Raw genomic sequence first — 23,362 nt, 5'->3', positions numbered from 1 at the left:
GGAAATAAACTTTGTCGTTATCAGTTTTTTGTGTCACAACTGTCTCAACATCTAATATGAAATATTAATAATAAAACTGTGGTAAAACTGCAGCAGTCCATATCCCTTTCTTTTTAGCTCGTGTTACTTATAAATAACGTAATTCTGCTTTCTTCACAGGCTTGGTTAATGGTTTTAGCTGCCATGTCTCAACTTACATAGAGGGCATGTATGTTCACCCACCTTCACATAGAATCATCTAAATAAATCACTCACTCAATCACTTTCCCTGCTGCAGTCCACTGTACCTGCCTGTCTGTCCCTAGGTTTCCAGCTATAGTCAGGATCAATGTACTATTATTATTTGTCTGCAGTTAAACGCTTTGTTGACCTTGGCAGTTGGTGTAGTGTAGTGGGTAGCAACACTACTTTCCCCTTTTGAATATGAGGCTTCGATTCCCTGGCTGGACAAGCACACCAAACGCTACATTCACCTAACTGTGCAACATGATCGACATGGAAGCTCCTCAAAACTCAAAAAGCTGCAACCTGTCGTTTTTGACCAGCAACTGCCATTTGACACTACTTTGGTAGGAAAACTGCAAACCTGGCAGCACTGTCCTTCTGAGATTTTTAGAATGATGTCACCGCAACCACACCCTGAGAGGTTGGACAACATGGAGGAGGCCAGCCATACTCCTGGTTTTGTTTTGAGCTGGTTTGATTTTCTGTATTTTGTACTTGATGTAAAATAGAATAAATGCAAACAGGCAGGACGTGTGCAGCAACTGTGACTGGTTTCCAGTACTGTAGGGGCGTGCTTTCAGGTTAAGTTGCAATTGACTGAAATGACTGTGCTGTTTCCCCAGTTACCCAGCTTGTTCTCTCAATTTCATTCCTCCCCTCAACTCCTCCGAGTTCTCCTGGGGTAGGAAGGGAGAAGCAGGAAAAGAAGAGTAGGATAGGAACTGAAGCAATAGTTACTGGAGGAAGTCTTGGCCTATACAAGTCCTACAAATATCTCTGAAATGAATCAGAGCAGAAGCCTTGGCATTTACTTGGTGTCCTGGTAAGAGCTGCAAAGGGGTGGAAAGTTTTCATTACATTTCCAGTACTGGTTTCTTATACAGGTTCTCCTTTCCATGGGAACCTTTAGCCACAAAGCTGCCCCCTCTACCCTGGTGTTATACATAAAGTGTTTTTCATTTTTCTAAAACAAATTCCACATTATACAATATGTAAACATCCACAATTATGTACATCTATTTTGCATCTATTTGAGGTGGTTTTAATGGTTTAGTGCTGTAAGGCATGCATTAATGAATTGATTTCTGATTACTTTTTTTATACATTTGTGACATTGATTCCCTAACTTGCAAAAGTAGCTACATGTAAAGCTGGAATTCTTCATAATTCTGCTGAAATGTTGGAAAATACAACATGTGCATCATTTCCCTTTTCCCCCTTTTTTCATTCCTTCAATTTCAATTAAGTACTCAAATGTTGTGAATATCAGGCTACTCTTTTACATCCTTTATACCACAGTTAATTCCAGCCTCACAATCTTAATCCCTAATAGGCCAATATCTCAGGATAACCCTCCGAACGCAGATCCGTAAGTATTAGTCAAGTCCCCCCGCCAGTAACCTAGCAATGCACAGAAAGCCATGGAAACAGTAGTAGGAGCTTGTGTAAAATACAGCAGGTGTATTCTTCTCCTTTTTGTTGATATATTTATAAATGATATTTCACACAGTTGATTTTGGTAATCCAAGATTCAACAGATGTCTGTAATGGTTTTACACTTTTTTCAGCCTCATAAGAGCTTCTTTGACCTGTCGTAGCTCCTGTCCTCATGCTGAACAACGGCATAATCACATAAACACTGACTAAAGCGAAATGTCCCACACATTGTGATGCCCTGAAATGATGGGGAAAAAGAATAAAGTGTCTAATTTCAACATGATGAAACTTAAATGTAAATATTCATAAATTGAAGCCTTGGTCCTTGAAACATTTGCAGGAGTCAAATGTGGACTTCTCTGAATTACCATGTGGATATCTGAAATCACAATTTTTACCTGTAAAAAAGAACGATAGATATCTTTACCTTCTAACATAATAATTCTGAGCATATGAAACCAACTATGTAACCAACTTACATGGGATCACATTTTTACTGATAGAAAGTTTTGATCCTTTTAGGAACAAGTATATCTATCTATCTATCTATCTATCTACATTGAAATATTATAAGTAATTACTAATATTAGTAGTAAAATATGTCTTTGTTATTATCTACTGAATGGTTTTTGTTGTTTTGTTTAGTAATATAATATAATGAATAATTAGTAATATTTTTTTAATGTAGATAGTCCCATGTAAATAATTGGTCAAAACTGTCAAAATTGCATTATAGATATGTCCTTCTGGCAGCATGTGCCGGAACTGGCTTTATTAACATGTAGAGCTGATACTAATATTAGTAATAATTGTTCTAATTTTTTTAATGCATAGGAAATGCGCATTAGTCGTCTGTCTTCACCGCAGAACACAGGGCCGCAGTGTGTCTGTCTGCACTGGTGAATTTGTCTGAAGGATTACACGCATTTTAAGGGTGATGCAGAGTCTCAGCAGCCCTGGTTTCCATGCTTCAGCGTTAGATGCTAATAAACAACGTCTGTATCACCATTCTCCATGTCTCTAAAGCTCTGGAGCATAATCCACTAGCAAAATCCATTCAGTCAATAATAACAAATGTATATTTTACTACTAATTTTAATAATTAGTAATAATATTTGAATACTAACTTGATACCATACCTTTGACTGTTAACGCAATTATCAGGTGATGGTCTGACACACTCCAGGTGCGCCTCCAGTTCCAGCTGCGACCTAAACACCGAGTCCGTTAACTGCAGCGCAGCCTTGTGGCGAGCAACACTAAAGACAGGACCCCTGTAGTTCCTGCATCTGCTTAAAAGTGTGCACTTGGGATGAGATCCTTACTGCTTGTACATGTTTTATTAATGAGCAAATTTGTTTATCTACAGCAGCATAATCACAAATAATTGGTTATAACAAAAAAAGAATCCTACAGTAAAATTACAGGTAGAACTGGGATTCTCACTGTCTAAAAGCAAATGCAAGGTATCCATAAAAAGTATGGGAAGGTCACTGACTGGGGCACCTTAGCACCCTGCCAGCTGCATCATTCATAAATAAAGTGTCTCTCTGTCTGCATCACCTTTGGATCTAGGGGGCTGTATAAAACATCCTAAGGCATCCGTTAAGCTCCTCTGCACCACGTTCCTAGTCAATCTTGGTCCAATTAATCTCTCATCTAAAAAATGGCCAAATTTGGCTCCAAAAGCACATCAAGAGGATAGATGTCACTAATTTCCCATTAGTGAAACTTCCCATTTGAATTCCTGTACTTTCACTTACTGCAGTGGATTGCCACAGACATTCTTAAGAGAGCATCTTCACTGTAAAGTCAGTCAGAAAAACACCACACTTATTTTAGAACATTTTATTTTGGTTTAATACATGACTGACCACAGATTAGTCATTGTAAATGCATGATGGACTTATAATGAACATAATGAAATGATTACAGATTATAGATTTGACATTCCACCCCTCCCATTTCAGGGGTTAGCATTATTACCGCTGTTGGAATTCCCTTGTTTAAGCACGCTATGTTTAATACGTATTGCAAATATACTGGATTTCCATGTAGCGTGTGTAGTCTGGTGGTAAATGGACTATAAACGACAGACAGGTGCAAACACACTGTCTTCCGAAACCATCTCACAAACACAAAGTAGTCACACCTATACGACTGACGCTGATAACGGTCCATGGGCATTTGCCAGCTGAAAATCTCAAGCACTTCAACACTTCTTTTAATCGAATGGCTTTTGGCTCTGCAAAATAAGCTGGTGACAAAACAATCTTAACACACAGGTTCTCTCTCTCTACCCCTCCTCACGTCTATCTGATGTGTTCTGTATTTACAATGTTTTGTCAGTGACAGACTTATGGAGTTTCTCAGGAAATGATATGAAGAGACAGGATGATGGGAGTGGCCTCAAAACTGCACCCAGTTGCCAGAAGTAGGTTCTTGTCGTGGTGCTGGAGGGGGAATAGAGCTGCAGTAGAAAACAGAGGATCAATAATGGAGAAGGGAAGTGGGGGAGGGGAAAAAAAAGAACAGCAGTCGCATAACTGAGAGCTTAATGGGCTCTTACCTTGCAGGAGCTGAGAAGTCCCCCCAAAGGTCAGAACTTGGATTTGACTGAACCACTGTATTGGAGTTATTACTGTCCAGTTCTAATAGACAGCCTGAGGGAAAGAAACAGTGGTGTAAACCACCAGCAGTAATTGAATTCCAGGATGAATCTTTAGGAAATATCAAATTTGATACTATGATAATATTATAATATTCAACCATAACTAATCCATAGGATTGTGTTAGCTAAAAAAAAATAAGGCATACTTTATTTGAATATGATCATATTGTATTACTACAACGCATATTAAGGTATATACCACATTGCATTGCAAATGGAAGTGTTTTTATATATACTAAAAAAAAAAAAAAGCATACCAGATGTTGTACATCTGTAGCGAGATGATGCAAACCTTAAATCTAATCTCTTCTGTACTGGAGTATATTAAGCATTACAATCGAATGTGAGCTCTACACCTGGAAATACCACTAAAATTCTGACTTTCTGCACTCACACTTTTTGAGGATACTTAGACACTTTACCCACACTTTGACACTTTATTATGCTACTGGTTTTTAATTCATTTATGCTGCTACACTTACTTTTTTAATTCTCTGCTTTCCCATTCTTATATCTCATTTTTACCCTTCTTATATTCCAGATTTTTCTAGATATTATTATTATATTTATTCAATAATTGCTCTTTGGGTGTAACTGGGACCTTGAGATATCAATTTTATTCCACCCCATATACTACATGTTATTTGAATGACAATAATGTCTCCCTGAATCCTTAGTCTAGCAACCTTATTCCACCACGCCAACATTCAAACAGGCTATTCAGAGCTATTCAGAGCAGCGTTTCTTAATCATGGCCCTGGGGGCATCATACCCTCTACATTTTAGTGGATTCCTTGCTTTAATCAGGTTAGAAAATGTGCAGAGTAAGGTGCCTCCAGGACCAGGGTTGAGAAACACTGATTTAGGGCATAGCTAACTAGATCTGACTTTCCCACAACACACAAAACATGGAGTGTTGTTGGGTACCACATCCAAAGAGGACCTGAATCTGTGGTTGAAGGCACTAAATTCCACCACAGAAGCAGGTCCTCTTCTTTAAAAGGCATTGGATAGTTACATGGCACCCCACAGCACTCCAACCTCTGGTGTGTGTTGTGTTCATAACATTGTTGTCTGAGTGAAATGACCCTCTTCTTCCAATTATTGCAACACTCTCTAACGGAGGATGATTATAAATGTGGTTGTAATATAAATAATCAATGGATCTGCTGTGGGGCCGGACGTTCTAACATGATGGTGTTAAGAGTCTGACTGAAAATAAAGGAATAAACAAGTAAAGAAACAAACAATACGCACCAATCTGTGTTACCCCTGCTGTGGGTGGTACTGTGTTCTGATTGGAGGAGGATGGGGGAGGAGCTATTTTGCCTCCAGGGGGAGGTGGGAGAAGCCCAAGGCCTCCTGAGCTCTGAGGACGGGGCTTGTCTCTCTTTTTGCCTTGCTGAAATAAAATGTTATTATATTACATTATATATTGCATCGGTCAAGGGGTCAGTTCTATACAATACAACAATAGTCAAGCACAAGAATCTGAACCACCTCTAATGCACAACAGTACAACACACAGTGTATTTAATATGCGTGTGTTAATATTTATAATACTAACACTATTCGCCACTGGTGTAAAGACAGGTAACTGTCATACCCCAATGTTGAGTGTGATGGTCTGTCCTTCCTTAAAGCCTAGATCCAGTTTGGGTCCAGAATCCGCAGCCTGAGCATTTTTGATGATTTCGTTCTCCTGTTTTACCCACCTTAAAGAGAGTGAACATATACATTAATACCTCAACAGCAGCCTCATATCATATTCAAAAGGAGATAGATGGAGAAAAATAGAGAGAGAGAGAGAGAGAGAGAAGCTGACTTACTTGAAGTGGTCTTGCAAAGCAACATTAAAATCAAATGCGTCACCCCGATCCCCAAATCCAACTCCAATGAAAGCACTGCGACCTGAAATATTAGGAAAGTAGCGTTTATGAACACTGCCACTGCCATATTAGCAAGAACGTCCACAGTGTAAAGGTTATATTAAGCAGTATTAAAACAGTAGGAAAATGTGTGCATAAAAGTAAAAGACTCATATATACACCATTGTCATCCTGTATTCGGAGCACAAAGTACCGGCTGGAATCGCTAACCGTCTCCACAGCAATACCAGGATATTCCAGAACAGGTGCCTGAGCAAACAGCTCGCCTGAACAACAGGAGGTAAACAATTGTTAAAAATGCTGGTGTAGATATAAACAGCATAGGCAGGGAGGGTTTCTGCTAAACGTTAGGGCATCAGTTGGAAAATTTTGCTTCAGCTACAGATCTCAGTAGTTTAGCCAAGCCCACGTTAGGAGCTAAGAGTCTCAGCTCAATTGCTGAATGGCAAATTTGAAAAAGTGATTTTCAAAAAATTGCTGGTGAGTTGCGTCATGTGGCAAATAAGGTAATAAATATGAACATCACTACATCCCTGCAACACTTGTACACACTGCACACCTGAGACAACTGCTGAATAACACGATTACATAACACCAGCTACTTAAAGTGTATTATAATAAGGCTAACTTCAATCAGAACACTTTTCTGATCCTACAAAGACATTTTACCATTCTTCTCTCACCTGAGACTTTGTCCTCCAGTTTGATGTACGCTACCTTCCCCTTCGCCGTTATCCGCATGCGGCCTGTCCAGTCAGGCGCATCCAACTTCCAGTCGGCCGCCCTACCAATAACAGAACGCCAGAGTTTAGACCGACACGCTCAACAATGGCTGGTATATCATGTTCAATTTGTACGATTCTTGAAAAGCTGCAATAAAACATGCAGTAAACAGTGTTAGATGGGAGGTTCACCCAAAATCCCACCTGACTGTACCTCCAGCGTTCATTCAGGAGTTCTGTTCATTTGTGGTCCGTTGATCTACTTGGTCAAATTGCCAAAACACTGCTCAGATAAACTGCTTACAAATGCTGAGGTTATCAGAAATATACAGTGCACAAACTTTCATTCTGTACTTGACAATGAATTCGCCAGATTAATAACAACAGCATATTATATTGGGAGCGGTATTGAAAATGATATTTTACGAACTTTGTAGAACAGGCCTTTACATCTACATTTAAGGCATTTAGCAGACGCTCTTATCCTGAGCGACTTACAAAAGTGCTTCACTGTTCACTCAGAAAATACCCTTAGCTAGTTTGTATCGGCTAGGATCCAAAAGATACCTCTAAGCTCAGATGCTACTAAACACAAAATTCAGTAAGGAGACCCTAATACTCCACACTATACTTCGCCCAAATACTTGTGGAAGAGGAGGGTGTTAAGTCTGTGTTTGAAGACAGCGAGCGACTCTACCGTTCGGACACCCAGGGGAAGATCGTTCCTCTACTTCGGTGACAGGGCAGGAATGTCTTATGAACAGAAATCTTGACATAGTCATTACTATGACAATTTTTGTTTGTGTCAGTCAGTGTGTGTACATCTGTGTGACAAGTATTCTGATAATAAACAAGAGTTCAATAGGAGTAGATTAAAATGATTTAAGCAATTCCCAAGCAAAAAGCGAAAAACTGTCTAAAATGCCTAGAAGCTTCCCAATTAGTACTCAGACGGGCTCAAATGTGAAACGTGTCCCAATCTCACATCTGAAATTTTCCCATGAAATCTTTTCATGACCCTCCAAATACCAGAAGCTTAAAAATCTGACTGTAACAGGGAGAACAGTGCCTCTATCATTGCTACTCCAGGCTCAGCACACTGCTAACTGCAGTGCTAACTGAGTTTCATGCCTTAGCTTGTAGACCAGCACGACCAAGGTGGTTGACCGGCTTGACCATGCTCACTGACCAGGATGACCACGCTAACGTTAACAAGCATGACCATCATGATCAAGCAAGTCAACCAATATGACCAGGATCCCAACGCTGGTCTACCAGAATGGTCAGCTCAATTACCAGCTTGGTTAAACTACGTCAGATTCCAAACTGGTCAACCTGCTAAAGCTGTTTGCTATGCCTGAATGACCACTTTAACCACTTTGACCATCCAAGACTAGCTTAGACCAATGTGCAGCTGCCATGCCCAGCGCCAAGCCCCCCAGCATGGGCTGCTGAGCAGTGTCACTGCGTTCTCTGGAGTGACTGTCCTCCAGTACATTCAGGGAAGACTCTGAGTGCCACCTGTGCTCTCATGTCTTTGGTACCTTCTGGCTCTCTCCTTTTACTAAGGTGGTTACAGTCAGATCTGCCAGAGTCACTAGCCACAGTCTAATATTGCTCATATGTTCTGTCCATAAATCCAAACTGATAACTAATTTCTAAGAACTAATTCCTTCCTTTACTCTTTTCTGCATTAACAGCTGCCCATATGTCCAGTCTGAAGCTGATATCAGATTGACAGTCAAAAAAAATGTACTTGACTTGACTGACCGAGGCTGAATGCAATCAAATCCTCTGAGAAAACGTTTAAACATCAAGTGTAACGTTGGAGCAGGAAAGTGTAGGCTGTTCCTGAATACAACTCTCATAATTTTGCAATGAACACTGTGACGATGAACACCTGGCCATATAAACATGTCCAGCCTGAAGCTGATGTCGGACTGCTACTCCTGCTAGACCTTGTGTGTCCCAGCCTTATGAACCAACACCAACACAATGCTTTCAGTACACCCGAGCAATCAACAGACTTGTGTGGCGTTAAGGTGACCTCATACCCTTTATTAGTAATTGATCAGCGGTTATGACCAGGGGAGGATGGGTTCCCTCTTGTGAGTCTCGGCTCCTCATTGAGGGAGTTTTTCAGTGCCACTGTGGCTTTTGGCCTGCTTATCTATTTTTTTTTTTTAAAGTTATTACTGGACTGCTTAGTGTCGAGGTCAGGTTGTAAAAAAGCCATATACAAAAAATAAGAGTGACTTGACAGACTGACTAGAGGTAAATGCAATCAAATCCTCTGAGAAAAGGTTCAAACATCAAGTGTAACGTTTGACGTGTAACGTGTGCAGGCTGTTACTGAACACAATCCCCATGATTTTGGAATAAGCACTGTGAAGACGAACACCTGGCCATATGAACTGGATCTAGCGGGTAGACGGACAGAGGAATTACGTCGAGGCCTCCATCACAGCTCGCTACATGCAGAACCTCCTGACGGAGGAGAACAGCGGTCTGCTCCAGCTACAGCAATGATGAAACGCTCTGAGTGAAGCTGCTTCTCTGGAGAGGCGCATCAGTCGACACCCAAATGGAAAAAGATAAACAAGTGGTAAGGCCCAGTTGAAAAAAAAAACAAACAGCCCTTCTAACAGCAGGTGCCAGTGACCTCTAACAAACCACCCCACACATCCAGAGACAGCAGGGAGCGGGAACACGGCGTAGGCTGTTAACGCAGCATAGCGTGATTTACAGTAATGCGGACACCTGGTGTCGGCGGAGGCCCTCGCAGCCTACTGATGTCGCTAGCTTACCTGTACCCGCGGTTGGTTGCCCGCGGTGGGATGCGGTAAACGTTGACATCTGGCTTAACGCACAGAACGGACTCATATTCGCCCTCGGTCGTCATCTTGAAAGATACCTATTCGACGCGGGTCATTTATCAGCCTTCATCCGATTCGGCTTTTACTGGCCAGCCGCCTGCAGCGACGTCAGTGACGTTGACGACACTGGAAAACCTTGAAGCTCTAATCCTACGCAGCACGTATCCCTCGATCTACAAGCGCGCGGACAGGCAATAAAGGAGGCTGCCTGGGCCGGGCGCTGATGTAGGGATCAGCGGCTCGACGCGCGTCGATCTAGCAGATGCGAATATCACGATGGCGCTTTCATTTCCCACGGTCTTCCCAACAGTGCAGTGACACAGCGCTCCAGCCATATCGGAAAAAAACACCAACAGCAGAGTAATATTAATATTAATATTATGCGTTTTATTTCTCTGAAGGAAAAAAAAAAAGCCCGTGGCCACGCCCTCCTCTTGCATATGCAATGAGAGGGCTCGTTTGTTGTTGACAGGTAACGGAAGCGGAAATTTCCGCCAGCCTCGGGAAAAGCCTCCTCTCACGCCTCTCCATCTCTGCTCTCCGAGGTCGGTGCTGCCATATCGCAGTGTTTCATAACTGTGCTTTTTTTTTTTGTTGTGGACTAAATGGGCTGAATGGGCTAATTAGATACGAGAGAAGGGCGCTTTGTGTCCGTCACGCAGATCCGTGGTATCTGCTAGTCTCCTCTCTCAGTGGGGGTTTGTGTTAGCTGATGCTAGCCTGGCTGGATAGCTGTGGTGCCTGGGACTCAAATGAACGTTAGCAGATGGTAGCTAGCTAAATATTCAGTGATGTCGCAAAGGAGACGAGTCCGTACTGTAAACGTACTGCAGTGCTTTTAGTGTATGGTCTCAGTGTTAGTGTTAAAGTCCTGTACCGCAGTAATGTTACTGTCGTGCTGTGTGTTCACCCCGCAGATCAGCCTCCTGTAATACAATACGGTCATATCAGGAGGAGCCGGAGACTGAGGCGTGTGTGTGTGAGCTCGTCGGATTGTTAATAAGTAAAAGGGGGATGTAGGATGGTGGCTATTAACAGCAGACATTTGCACAAACCCCTAATATTATACTGACATTATATTGCCTGGACAGTAAGCAGGCCTTTTCTTTACCAGTAGGTAGCTAATACCAGTAGGAGCCTTTAGAGCTGCAGCCTGTGCCAGTCTTACCATGTCAGTAGATTCCCTCACAGGCAGCCTTTGCAGGCCTTGTGTCTCTGTGTCTCTGCTTCCTCTCTGTGTCTCTATCTTTTAAAGGATCTAATGGATTACACAGATATTCCATCTTCTGTGATTAGGCTTTAAAGCATATCAAAACGTATTATTGATGACTTACGACTGATGATGCACCTGTCAACACGGCTGCATGAGCAGTGTCTTGTATTTTCTTTCACCTACGATGACTCTGAAGGCCTTCACTCAGTCTCCTGTAACAGCTTATTCTGTAAAAGACAAGTTCCTCTCCAGGAACAACAATAAGTCTCTGTACGTCAAATAATCGTTAAAGTCTCCTAAAGTCCCTGAAAATGTGGATGAGAAGAGATGGATGGATGGATGGATGGATGCATGCATGCAGAGTCTTATGGTCTGTACATGGCTGTGTGTTATGTAGAACAGGCATGCACAGGCCAAAGGATGCACAGGCCTGAGGTTATCAGCATCGGCATTGTCACTCAGATTGCTTGCTGGCTTGTATATATACTTCCATGTCATTTTTAGTTTTGTTTAACAGGAGTCCTAACATGTCTTTATTAGAGCCTTATTCAGCCTCCTGAAAAGTATACACACCTGCCCAGAGAACCCCCAAACAAATGGTCTAAATAAATGGTCATCATAATACGTACCCCAGTTTGATTAAGCCACAGGCAACCATAAATTAAAGTGATAAAAACCTTTTGTGTGATTTTAATATGAAGAACATCACTGTCAAAATAAGCAGGTATTATGAAGCAATTTCTTGTTTTACAGGAATTTTGTGCTTTGCAGGTGTTATAATAAAGAGAAGCACATGGAGTGAGCGGTCTATAAAAGGGAGAACATCAGCTGTTAACATCTACAATTAAAGCAACCATAAGACACTGCTTATAAGGTGAGGAAGATGGCTTTTATGGTAATCTTGGATTTCATTGTCACATTGGGTTGCGATGAATCAGAACACAAGTACATTTTGGAAAGAGTACAGTTGCTTTTCATTTTTTTGGGGGGGGGGGGGAGAATACTTTTAGGATACTTACCCATTAAAAGAGAAAGCCCATTTCAGTTTAGGAACTGTCTTAAATGGTTCTTAGTCTACCCAGGATTGTACTGTACTGCTGGTAGACTACTGCAAATGTGCTTTCTATATGTTTAGATCACTGTTCCGCTGTAGCACACTGACTTTACCAGAAGAAAAAATAATAATGATAAGCATTGCCGACCAGTAACAACGAGGGACTGTGAATTAAATAGAAATGACAACAGCAGGGTTGTACACGTGTGTTCTGAATGTTGGTTTTTACCCCTTACACAGTATTAAGCCATCACTACGTTTTCTGCTCACTAAATACTCTGCCCAACTGTGTTTACACATATCCACACGTGATTATGTTTGTGTTCAGTTCTGTTAGTCATCTGTGAGGGAATAAAAAGTAATATATTGATGTGCTTTTTCCCACCATTTTCCTGTTATCCCTTCGCCCTTACTGATCAGCTCCTTGTAGACAACACATCCGGCACCATGACTCAGTCAATGCTACGCCGAACACTGAAGAACCTTGTTCAGAATTTCTCTGAAGCTGAGGTCAAGGTGAGGAAATTTAAGCCTCATGTGTGATCACTCAGCTGCAGTTAATACCCTTTGTTTCCCCCATGTCCCAATGTATTCTTCCATGTCCTTTTTCAGTCATACCATCAACTACTATGAATGAGTTCAACAAGCTTCATTGTACTTCCTATAAGCAAAACCAGGACATCCTTTGACTTGAAACATGATGGAAGCTGTTTGGTAGTCCGGTGTATGCACGCCTGTATGTTGTCTACACCGTGTGGACAAGTATTAGGATGTATTTCATTGTTTCTTCTGAAAGTTTATCCTGCTTTTGTTGTCCAGGAAAGATTTTTTTTTTCTAAAATCTGGATCACTGCTGTGAGGATTTGCTTGCATTCAGGGACAAGAACATTAGTGAGGTCAGGATGTTGGATGATCTCTACCCCGCCTCATCCCAAAAAACACAGAGAACATAGTTCCACTGCTTCACAGCTCGGTGCCCGGGGAACTTTATACCCCTCTAGTCCATGCCGGGCATTTGGCATGGTGCCAGTAGGTTCATATTTATCTGTTACAGAGAGTCTTCTTCCACTGGCAGTACTTATCTGCAGGGACTAGACAAGCTGTGACTTGCTCATTTGCACACCTGTGTCAGCAATGGCTGCAGATTAAAGTAGCTGAATGCTACTGAATTAGAAGGGGTGTCCACAAACATTTGGACATTATAGTGCAGTGTAAACTACAGCACTATGAGATTGACGCGAACTACACTAGGTTCCCTCTTTGTAAGGCACTCCGGTATCTAAGATGGACACAGCCACAAGGACTGTAGAACTCTGTTAGCTAATCCAGGCCACTACTCAGGCCAGTGCTCATGTATTCACTACGCTGTGGAGAAAGAATATACAGGCAACACATTTGTAGTCTGTAAACACATTCGTCTGTAATGTCTGGTAGCTCATGTTTAAGATTAAATTAGTAAGTAAGATTAATTAGCTATGTAATTCTTTTCTACAACAAAGCTGAGCATGTTGCCAAAAAAGCATACTATCAGGAACGCAGTTGAGAAGTCTCAGAATCAGTGCGGTTGCTTGTAGGCTACCTACTGTAACCACTTTCAGCTACAACCACAAAAAACAATATTCCTCTGTTCTTAAGGTTACCTCCACAAAATGAAAAACATTTAGTGTGGAACTTCTTTCATAGAGATATTGTTAGCCAATTTAGTTTTTCCTTTGGCTGTTTATGAATATGATATGCTTTCAAACATACACCACATTCAAACAGCTAAACTATCTGTTTGTGATTCTGAATTTTAAGCAATCCAGCACCAGTGCACCAGTTTAAGGTGTTAATACAAGACAGAAGCCCATTTGTTTATTACCGCTGATTAATTTACAAATACCTCTGATTGAAGAATTAAAGAATGTGTTTTGAATAAATGTTTACTGATGAAATAAAGACCATCCTCATTAACTGAAAGTCAAAAATAGCATTTCCATCACTCTTTGAAAAAACTACTCATAGGCTTTCGGCCCGCTTTTGGCGAGCCGTCAGCCTCACACAGTGCAGCTTGATTTAGGTAATGTCGGTGTGTCTTTGCTACGCCTTGCGATATGTGAAAAGGCATATACTAAGTCTCTTAATTAATCATGGGTGTGTTTTGGGCGTAGCGTGCAATAAACCAATCAGCGTGTCACTTGGCATTCCCTCTAAGAGGTGCAGTCAGATTTTGGAGGATTGCTATTTTAATGCCACAAAGCGGGAGTGTATGAACGCTGGGCACGCGCCTGTGTTGACAGTTCACTGCCAAGAGAGCAATGAACGTCTGACTGTTGATGTTTGCCTTGGATGTTTGTTGCCAAGATAGCAATCCGCCAGAAATGTACCTGAACACACCTCATTTTGAGACCACCACGCCCATCTGCGTAGATATATTCGCAAGCACCGTTGCAATTTAAACAACGCAGGCGGAAGGCATGAAAATAGACTGTTGACGGGCTGTAAGATAGCATTGAGCATCGCAACGCGCTTTGCACAGGCTGTACGACAGTGCCCTAAATCTCAATGGAAAAACTGTCCAGATCCACAAAAAGCAAAAAGACTCATGTTGGAGCCCCCTCATAGAGTTACTTTAATAACAAAAAGACAAGATCTAACCCCCCAGAGGTAATCCACATACTGGAACCCCTACACTTCACATAGTACATAATCACAAATATATATAATCATTATTACTTTTATTTTATTTTTTTTATTTTCTTCCTCTCTTTCTCTTGTTTCTCCTCTCTTTATGTTGTGGTACCGCCATATTTCATAGTGGACATTTTAAGGTAAAGGTTCAGGTAGTGTACTATTATAAGGTAAACAAGTCTTTTAACAGTCAGGGTTGTCTTTTAATTACCGCAGCTCAGTCCACATGCTTTGGTCAGGGCACTTCTGATACCACTCTGTTCTCTAGGTGAGGGAGGCAACCTCCAATGACCCCTGGGGACCGTCCAGCTCCCAAATGGCAGACATCTCCGACCTAACGTACAATGTGGTGGCGTGCAACGAGATTATGGGCATGTTGTGGAAGCGCCTTAATGACGACAAAAATTGGAGGCATGTCTACAAGGTGAGGGGAGGGGTGAGAACGGATAAGGAAGAAGGGGGAAAATAGAGAAAACATGGATACAGCAGTTGGATATTGGATGTTGGTTGGTCACCAAATTCGTCGTTCAGCTTATTTTTAAGGTTTTAACTTTTTAACTTTTTAGAAAGTCTTATTTTCATGGTGTGTTCTTATGTCTGCAGTGAAATATTATAAACCCCTCTCTAGAAACAATTGACTTTACTAGTAAGCGCAGCAATAAGCATATCATTTAACATTAACATCTTTGATTTTATAAAGCTATTTAATTGTTCATTAGAAAGGTTGAACAGCTGCAAAAATGATCTCGAGAGCAAGTTAATTAACAAATTCAATGGTTTTAAGTTAACTCACTGGGCAACATTAGAGACCAGTTAGTTAGGCTGCTCTTGTGCACTATTGGGGTCATTCTGTCTTGGGGTCATTCCCTTTAGGGGCGTCATCTTGTATTTCCTCATATGTGTTAATGTTAGCCTGCCTGACTAATTAAAGTTTTAAAGTTTTAAAGTTTAAAGTTTAAAGTTTTTTTTAAAAAAAACGTTCTAATACACTGTCTTGTAATATGGAAAAGGGTTTCTCTGACCTTGCCACTCCGGGTCCGATCAAATAAACATTTCCAGTCACCCACTAGGTCTAACTCCTCTTATCACACGATGCTATGAGTAGAAGGGTGGAGGCTAGCATGTTCTTTTTTTCCCCAATAGAAATAAAATAAAAATACCATAATTGTAGAATATAGACATTTAAAAGTACAACAAATCTGAGTGCATGTGTTATTTATTAAAACTGCCTCTTCCTTTCTTACAGTCTTTAACCTTGCTGGAGTATCTACTGAAAACTGGTTCTGACCGGGTTCCAAAACAGTGTCAGGAAAACATTCATACTGTCAAAGCTCTAGTAGAGTATCGCTTTATGGACAAGGATGGGAAAGACCAGGTATTTAATTAATATAATCATTGATACATTTTTGCTTACCAAATTATTTGAAATGAGTTTTTTGGGGATTTGGTATCTTTGCTAAATACAAACTCTCCATTAGTGACAGCATGTGGTTGCATTGTCATTTTACCGTTAATTGTCAGGGAAACCGAATAGTTACTGTTAGCATGACACTCTACCTTTGTCACTGTTCTTTCAGACCTACAGAATTAGGACTTCTATATGGTCATCACATTTTATAGCAAAAATAACAAATGTTTCTTGTCTGTTTATTTTTATATATATATATATATATATATATATATATATATATATATATATATATATATATATATATATATATATATCTTAATAGTTACTGATGGTGTTAAAGGCAAGATGTGGTCACAGGTTTCTTCATAGCCTCATAAAGCTTATTAAGACAAAGAAGGGAATGCTATGAATAATAAACCACTAACAACTGAATTCAGATAAAATTACATTGTCAGAACTTAAAGAAATGTAAAATTTGGTTTGTGAGGCCTGTAGCGCAGTTTTAAAGGCCAGGTCAGGGCGTGAATCTCAGTTGAAAAGCCATGATAGCTGCTTGTGAGATCCGTCTGTGCAGCTTTAAAGGCAGCTTGCTCTGTCCAGGGAGTGAACGTCAGGGAGAAAGCCAAGATTGTGATGGTTCTTATCGAGGATGAGGAAAAACGGAAAGAGGAACGGGAGTTTGCTATGAAGACTAAGGACAAGCTGGCGAACGGTAAGATTTGTTTTAATAACCATGTAGCATTCCACAGTCATAAACCTGACAGCCTTTTAGAGTTTTACTAGTTCTATAATGAGAATATAATGAAATATTTACTTATGATAAAATAGGACCTTTTAGATTTAAATGATCCTGAAACCTTGTTTAATTGACCTCTTCTCACCATCTCTTCTCATTGCCTTATGCAGCCTCCGCAGATGCAGGTGACAAAGCAAAGGCTGAGATTCCTCCATATACAGGGTTACCATCTTTGGACAACATCCCCTCTGTGGCTGATCTAACTGCCAGCATGGCAAAAAAGAAGGAAGAGCAGAGACTACTGGAGGAAAAGAGGAGAGAGGAAGAGAGGAGGGTGAGTTCAGATTTTTTTTTTTTCCCCAACACATGAACACAGAGTATCGAAAATATATAGTCATGGCCTAAAATATTGGCACCTCTGCATGTATTGCTAAAAATGCTTTTGTATTCACATGTATATCATTAGATATTTTTTTTGTATTGAAAAATAATTTTTTAAAAATCCACACAGAACTCCAGAAATGCACTGGACAGTTGATACTGTCCAAATTGTAAGAAATGCAATGCTTTTTAAACTTGCATTTGTGGCAACAGTAAAGAATGCAGTGGCAGGCCTACAGTTAAGTGAAGTGAAAACTGAAGGAGAAAAGAAAAAAGAGAAAAGAGTTGTGCACTGAGAACCTAAATTGTTGACAAGTATGGGCAATCCCAAGTCTACAAGTCCATCTTCAGAGATCTTAAATGTTCCTGGGTCTACCACAGTACCAATAAGGGTGTTTTTATACTTGTCCAGAATACATGAATTGGCACCCAGGCTCGGTTTGGGGAGGGGCTCATTTTCGCTGGTTTGCTTTAGAAGAATAGAAGCCCAATAACACTAAACTAACTGCAGCTGTACAGTGCATGGAATAATGAAGGAGGAGGACTACTTCAGATAACCTAAACCATCAAGATATTTGAAACTTGGACACAGTTAGGCATTCCAACAAGACAGTGACTCCAAACACACATCAACGGTGGTTGTGAAGTGGATTAAGCAGGCTAACATTAAGTATTTGAAATAGCCAAAGTCCTGACCTCAACTCTGTTAGAAATATGTGGACTGTTTAAAAAATGGGTTGTGGTCAAATATTCTAACATAATTCAATTATCAGTTGTGCTGTATGTATATTTGTGATTCTGTATGGATAGTTTTGACCATGTTTTGATTTCAGAAAGCCACCTCCCCCTTTTTGTTAAAGGTATATGTTGTACACTCCTTCTGTCCAAGAAGATGAAATTTGAAGAAATCTTTGAAAGCCCACTATTGCCATGACATCCATGCTAAGTGTATGGGTATTAACTGCTGTTACCACAACCTGTTTTAGCGCTAGCTAATAATATGAATAAATGTTTCCACCATTTAAATTACGCATAGTTTTAAATGTCTCAGGCATAGTTAAAAAGCTATTTAACTTTTTAACTTAGATCACCTTGCTTACAAGTATCACAATATATTAATTTGTAACCCCTGTATTGTGATGCGTATCATATCGCCAGTTTCTTGCCAATACATCCCTAATAACTTCTCTAATAATATTGTAATATTGTATTGTAACATACATTTGTAGTAATTTTAATAAGTCTGTGCAAATGTCTCTCAGGCAAAAGAAGGTGATCCTGACTTGTGGGAACAAGCAGCCACCTCTGCACCTCCATCTGGCTCTGACCCCTGGGGAGCACCATCAGATGCTCTGCAAGATACAGTCCCTGCCACCAACGACCCCTGGGGGGCGTCATCAGAGAACTCCAAAGAAGATACGAATTTGGCTTCCAACGATCCTTGGGGTGAGTCAGTGGATGGAACAAAAGACACATTCGCCGCCGCCAATGATCCTTGGGGTGGTTCAGCAAATGCCGAAAAACAGTCGCCTCTTACCAAGAACGATCCGTGGGGTGACTTTTCAGAGCCCACTGAATACAAAGGTTCAGCCACTAATGACCCTTGGGGTTCATCAAATGACTTTTCAGCGGATTCACAACCTGCAAAGTTAGACCCCTGGGGGGCATCATCAGATTTTGCAGAAGGGTCAGCTCCAGCATCCTCACCGCCATCAGGGACATTGTCAGAGCCAGCTGCGGCCAAGCCAGACCCGTGGGGTAGTGATATCGGAACCTCGGCAGTATCGCCTACTGATCCGTTCGGGAATGGGGCTAAAGCCAGTAACGATCCATGGGGTACAACAGGTATGTGATATAACTTATGCACACCAAAAGGGCATACATGCAATTTCATGTACCAAAAATGTCGATTCGACTTAAATAAGTTGTTTTTTGTACACACTGTGACATTGTGCACCGGACACATCAATACAGTTTTGCTCTTGTGTAATGTATGGGTCATGTACATTTTAACTAAGCTGTAAACACTAATATATTTATTTTTTGTTAAATTAGATATTTAGCTATCTGTTCCGCACTCACTGGATAAATGAGAGAAAGAGAGCAGTCATTGTGGGATTCATTTTTAGTTATTTCACTTTACTAGTGCAGTTTTCTATGTTTAATTTTCACCATTTGTGATCTCATGTAGGCCCTTTGTAGAGCCTTAAACTGCACCCAGTAGCAACATGTACTTCGTTTAGAACGGAAATCCTTTTCCTATTCACTAATATATTCACTAATATTTATGCTAAGTGCTTATTAGTTAATGCTTACTAGTTTTCTGATGTGAACACGGTTTGTGATTATTTTGAGTACTTGGAGTTATGCATTTGTTTGTTTGTGTTTGATTGTCGCACTTATAGATTCACCACTCCCTGCTAATGATCCTTGGGGTGCTCCAGCAGCTCCCTCTGATGGCAGTGCAACAGACCCCTTTGGAGAAAGTTTAAATGCCTGGGGAACTTCGGCAGAGAGTAGGACTAATTAAAGTTTCTATTCCACCAACATCTTCTATTTATTTTACTGCAACTAGTGCAACAAATAGCCTTTTAATTCTATTAATTCTTCTAATTCTAAAGTCCACTTTGTTTAATCTGTAAAAATGTATTTTTTGCTTAATATATTATTTAAAGCAATAGTTCAGTCAAAAAGCAATTATTCAATGAGAGTGACGGGTGCCTATGTGCTTCCTGTCATTGTTTACTGCGTCAGCATTATCATTTCACCTATTTCTTCAACATATTGCAGTCTTTCTGTTTCATAAACCACTTTTCCAACTGTGGTGACTGTTCAGCTTTAAACATATGGATCTCTACCGTAGGTGCTGCCTCAGCTGTGCCCACAGCGGACTCCAAAAGACCATCTAGTTTCCTTGGAGAGGGAGCCTCATTGGTGGACCTCGACTCGCTCATGTCCATCAAACCCAAACCGAAACAGCCTGCACTCAATGCCATTTCAACCCCCAGCCAAAAAGATAACTGAACCAGTGAGAGAGAGAGAGCGAGAGCGAGAGAGACAGGGACTGAGAAAAGAAGAGAGAATCAGAAATCAGATTATGCGTTTGTGTATGAGTGTCTGTGATCTTGTCATTTTGAAACACAGAGCTTATGTATTGTTAGTGACTAGATGTAGCCTTTGTAGATTTTTGTCCTTGTTTTTTGACAATATAACCAGGGCTGGGTAATGAAATTTGGTTCCTGAAAGACACTGGTCAAGTCATATTGGTGCAACTAAGCCCTGAACCATTTAAACAAACTACTATTGGTTGGTTGGTTATTTATTTATTTACTTTTCTGGTTATTTATTTATTTATTTATTCATTCATTCATTTATTCATGCATACGCATGTGCATATTAGTTAATATTGGTAGCATAACCTATTAAAATTGAATTGAAAAATACAATTTCTGAAGTACTTGGACCACCATTCTTGTTTATTGTCCGGAATTAAGTATGGCTTTGATATTAGTACTGGAATCAAAACGGATCAAAAACCCAGCCCTAGATATAACATTTTTAACCAAATATTCATCGTCTTCATCCCTCTATTTATTTTACATTTATTTATTTATTTATGGCTCCTTTTCTGCTTGCCACCCTAAAACCAACAGCTACACTGAGTTATGTTTGCTATTTACATTCACCCAGTCTCTGCATCCATGTATCCAACTTTTGGGACAAGAGTAGGTCGCATGGCATCTGTAATCTAGAGATGCCCTCTCTAGTTTGACGTTGTCTAGAACTGGTTTTCCAGTGTGCACCAGAATGCCAGCTCAATGGCACCCATCTGCATCCAGTAAGACCACAAGAAACTCTTAGTACTAAATGTCTACATCTGCATTATGTGAAGGTTTTTTCTTTAAAGTTCTTCACATCCAGCCATCTTTTTTCCAAGTCCTTTTCGTAACCTCCCTTTAAAGAATCCATAGGGAACAAAAAGTGGTTCTTCTGTGTTAAGGTTTTTTAAAATTCCAGTTCCGGAGGGCTGGTGCCCAGAACACTTTAGTAATTGCCCTGCTCAAACAAACCTGTTTCTACTCATTACGACTGATGTCAGGATCATGCTCTGAAGCCACAGCAGTACAAACTTTGCAATAGAATTTAACCTCTACATTCAATCCTCTGTGGCAGTGAACACAAATGGTCCTGGGGTGATGGGCAGGTGGAAGCAGGTGGAATCCCTCATTGCCATTTTCCCAGAAAGATGATCTTCCATTGGAAATGACAGATCCTCCTCTGGAAGATACAGAGCTGGCTTTACTCCTTAGCCTCCATTGATACTGGGCATCAAAGCAAAGAAATCTCACCTTTTTTTGAGTGATCCCCCACCTCCATTACATTCCCCTTTAGCAAATGCCCTCTTTTAGGCTATTTTGTGTGAATGTGAGTGTGAATATCAGTAAGAACAATATGCTGTACCTTGCTGTATATTTTCCTTTTTTTTTTTTTTTTTGGAAAAAGCATGAATATCCTGAACTAATCCCAGGAAGGTGGACTAATAGTGGAGTTGAATTTTTCTGCTGTACTGTAAACTTGTATTCTATAATGGCATTCATCAGATGTTTTGTATAGTAACTTATTGACCAGTACATATTTATGAAACAAAAAGGTATATTGATATTATATGAAGAAAACACAGTTCAGTTGTGCTGCTTTCCTGCTCAGTGAAGGCCATTTGAATCCATGTTTGACATCTGGTGTGTCTTGTGGTTTGGACATCACTGTTAATTGACTATACCAGCGTGTGACAGAGTCAATATTTGTAAATCATTTCAACCCACTTACCCAACCCAAAAACCTAAAATGTATGGTAGCCTGTTAAGCACAGCTATAAAGTGGCTGCTGAGTGTAATTTGAGTATATATGCATTTTATACTTGTGTTAAGTATTGGTTCATAATTTCACTTGCTTATTCAGATTCTTCACAATTTGTCAATATTGCACTGAAGAGGAATGAGACTGCAATAGGACAAGAGAACACAAACACACACATTTGGAGAAATGATCTTTCCTATTCAGTGTCATTCTAGTTTGTCAGAGTGTGTAGATAGATAGATAGATATGGTGAGAAGCCTAAGTGGGAAAGTGTAGTAACAGTTTAATGTATTATCATGTTGTTGTTTTGGGCTGCATACTTATTATACTTATGTTTTCTGTCACAAGCTGAGTATGAATATACAAAGTTTACAATCAGCCTTCATTTGTAGGTAATGTTATTCATACATTGGAACAATGCTATGTGTTGTGTTTTGAAAAAAAAAAAGTTATAAAGTTCAGAGTTCCTAAATAAGCAACAATATAATATAAACAATATAATTTTACTTCACTATCCCAGTTCTTAGGTTTCTCACACTATTTATTTAACCATTGTGATTAAGTGTGGTGTATTCTGTGAATGTGTACATTACAAATAAACTCAAGAAATGTCAGAAAAAATATATAGTTTTGGATTATGGCCTAATGTGTGTTATGTCTAAATAGTCTACCTATAGAAGCAAACATTAGACAAGACAAACATATTTACTATTGTGTTGGAATTTAACCCACCCATCCGGCCTTGCTCAAGGGCCCAACAGCCGCAGCTTGCCAGGTAGCCCAGAGTTTCCATTCTTTCTCATTCGTATTCAATCGTTTCTAAAGTATGGAAAAAATAAAATAAAAAAAGTCTACTTTTGTAGATACATAAGATTCTGGGAAGGAATTTAAGAAGATCTCATCCATTTCAGTCTGGAAAATAACTTACAAATGGGGAACATTTAAAAAATTGCCGACATGGCCAGGTCAGCTCAAGGCCAGACCACAAGATGCATAAAGAAGCATAATTTTAGTTTTTTGCTGCCGGATTATTAACTTACTGTAGATTGAGGTCACAGCTCCTCTCCCTTAATATCAAATTGTGAAATTACAATGGATGATTTTTCTGATTCTATACAGAAGGGTATGTCACACTTTTGAAAATTCATGCCAGTTTCTAATTTACTTAGTTGTGAAATAAAGAAGGTTTGTCAGATGAAAATATTGTAGGACTGTAGGAT

At 40.1% G+C, this 23,362-nt stretch overlaps 2 protein-coding genes across 7 annotated transcripts; one reads left to right on the top strand and one right to left on the bottom strand.

Annotated features, from left to right (window-relative positions):
* Positions 1–3,495: 3,495 nt before the first annotated feature.
* Positions 3,496–9,960, bottom strand: necap1 (NECAP endocytosis associated 1). 2 transcript variants are annotated; one of them, XM_072675786.1, is made up of 8 exons: positions 9,752–9,960; positions 6,906–7,006; positions 6,384–6,488; positions 6,163–6,244; positions 5,940–6,048; positions 5,591–5,735; positions 4,232–4,325; positions 3,496–4,132 (listed from the first exon to the last, which is right to left on the bottom strand). In XM_072675786.1, exons 1-8 carry the CDS (start codon positions 9,844–9,846, stop codon positions 4,072–4,074), a joined length of 792 nt encoding a protein of 263 aa, XP_072531887.1. In that variant the 5' UTR covers positions 9,847–9,960; the 3' UTR covers positions 3,496–4,071. The 2 variants fall into 2 exon arrangements, with proteins under 2 accessions (XP_072531887.1, XP_072531888.1); XM_072675787.1 differs by lacking the exon at positions 9,752–9,960 and adding an exon at positions 7,149–9,723.
* Positions 9,370–22,765, top strand: epn1b (epsin 1b). 5 transcript variants are annotated; one of them, XM_072675783.1, is made up of 10 exons: positions 9,370–9,549; positions 11,805–11,907; positions 12,508–12,603; positions 15,026–15,181; positions 16,004–16,132; positions 16,769–16,880; positions 17,075–17,238; positions 18,548–19,130; positions 19,691–19,801; positions 20,149–22,765. In XM_072675783.1, the coding sequence occupies exons 3-10, from the start codon at positions 12,535–12,537 to the stop codon at positions 20,307–20,309; spliced, it is 1,485 nt and encodes a 494-aa protein (XP_072531884.1). In that variant the 5' UTR covers positions 9,370–9,549; positions 11,805–11,907; positions 12,508–12,534; the 3' UTR covers positions 20,310–22,765. The 5 variants fall into 5 exon arrangements, with proteins under 5 accessions (XP_072531884.1, XP_072531883.1, XP_072531881.1 ...); XM_072675782.1 differs by having other exon boundaries at positions 11,787–11,907; XM_072675780.1 differs by lacking the exon at positions 9,370–9,549 and adding an exon at positions 9,878–10,365.
* Positions 22,766–23,362: the final 597 nt, after the last annotated feature.

The sequence above is a fragment of the Salminus brasiliensis genome, chromosome 3, assembly GCF_030463535.1.
Source record: "Salminus brasiliensis chromosome 3, fSalBra1.hap2, whole genome shotgun sequence".
Taxonomy (NCBI): domain Eukaryota; kingdom Metazoa; phylum Chordata; class Actinopteri; order Characiformes; family Bryconidae; genus Salminus; species Salminus brasiliensis.
The sequence above is the reverse complement of the archived record's forward strand: the minus strand, read 5'-3'. Positions and strand labels throughout refer to the sequence as shown.

Coding starts and splice junctions, on each gene's coding strand:
- necap1 (XM_072675786.1), bottom strand. CDS start 9,846: ATGACGACCGAGGGCGAATATGAGTCCGTTCTGTGCGTTAAGCCAGAT. Junction 6,489..6,905: donor ACTGGAGGACAAAGTCTCAG/GTGAGAGAAGAA, acceptor CCTGTTGTTCAG/GCGAGCTGTTTGCTCAGGCA. Junction 4,133..4,231: donor GACTTCTCAGCTCCTGCAAG/GTAAGAGCCCAT, acceptor TTTCTACTGCAG/CTCTATTCCCCCTCCAGCAC.
- epn1b (XM_072675783.1), top strand. CDS start 12,535: ATGACTCAGTCAATGCTACGCCGAACACTGAAGAACCTTGTTCAGAAT. Junction 12,604..15,025: donor TCTCTGAAGCTGAGGTCAAG/GTGAGGAAATTT, acceptor TCTGTTCTCTAG/GTGAGGGAGGCAACCTCCAA. Junction 19,131..19,690: donor CGATCCATGGGGTACAACAG/GTATGTGATATA, acceptor TCGCACTTATAG/ATTCACCACTCCCTGCTAAT.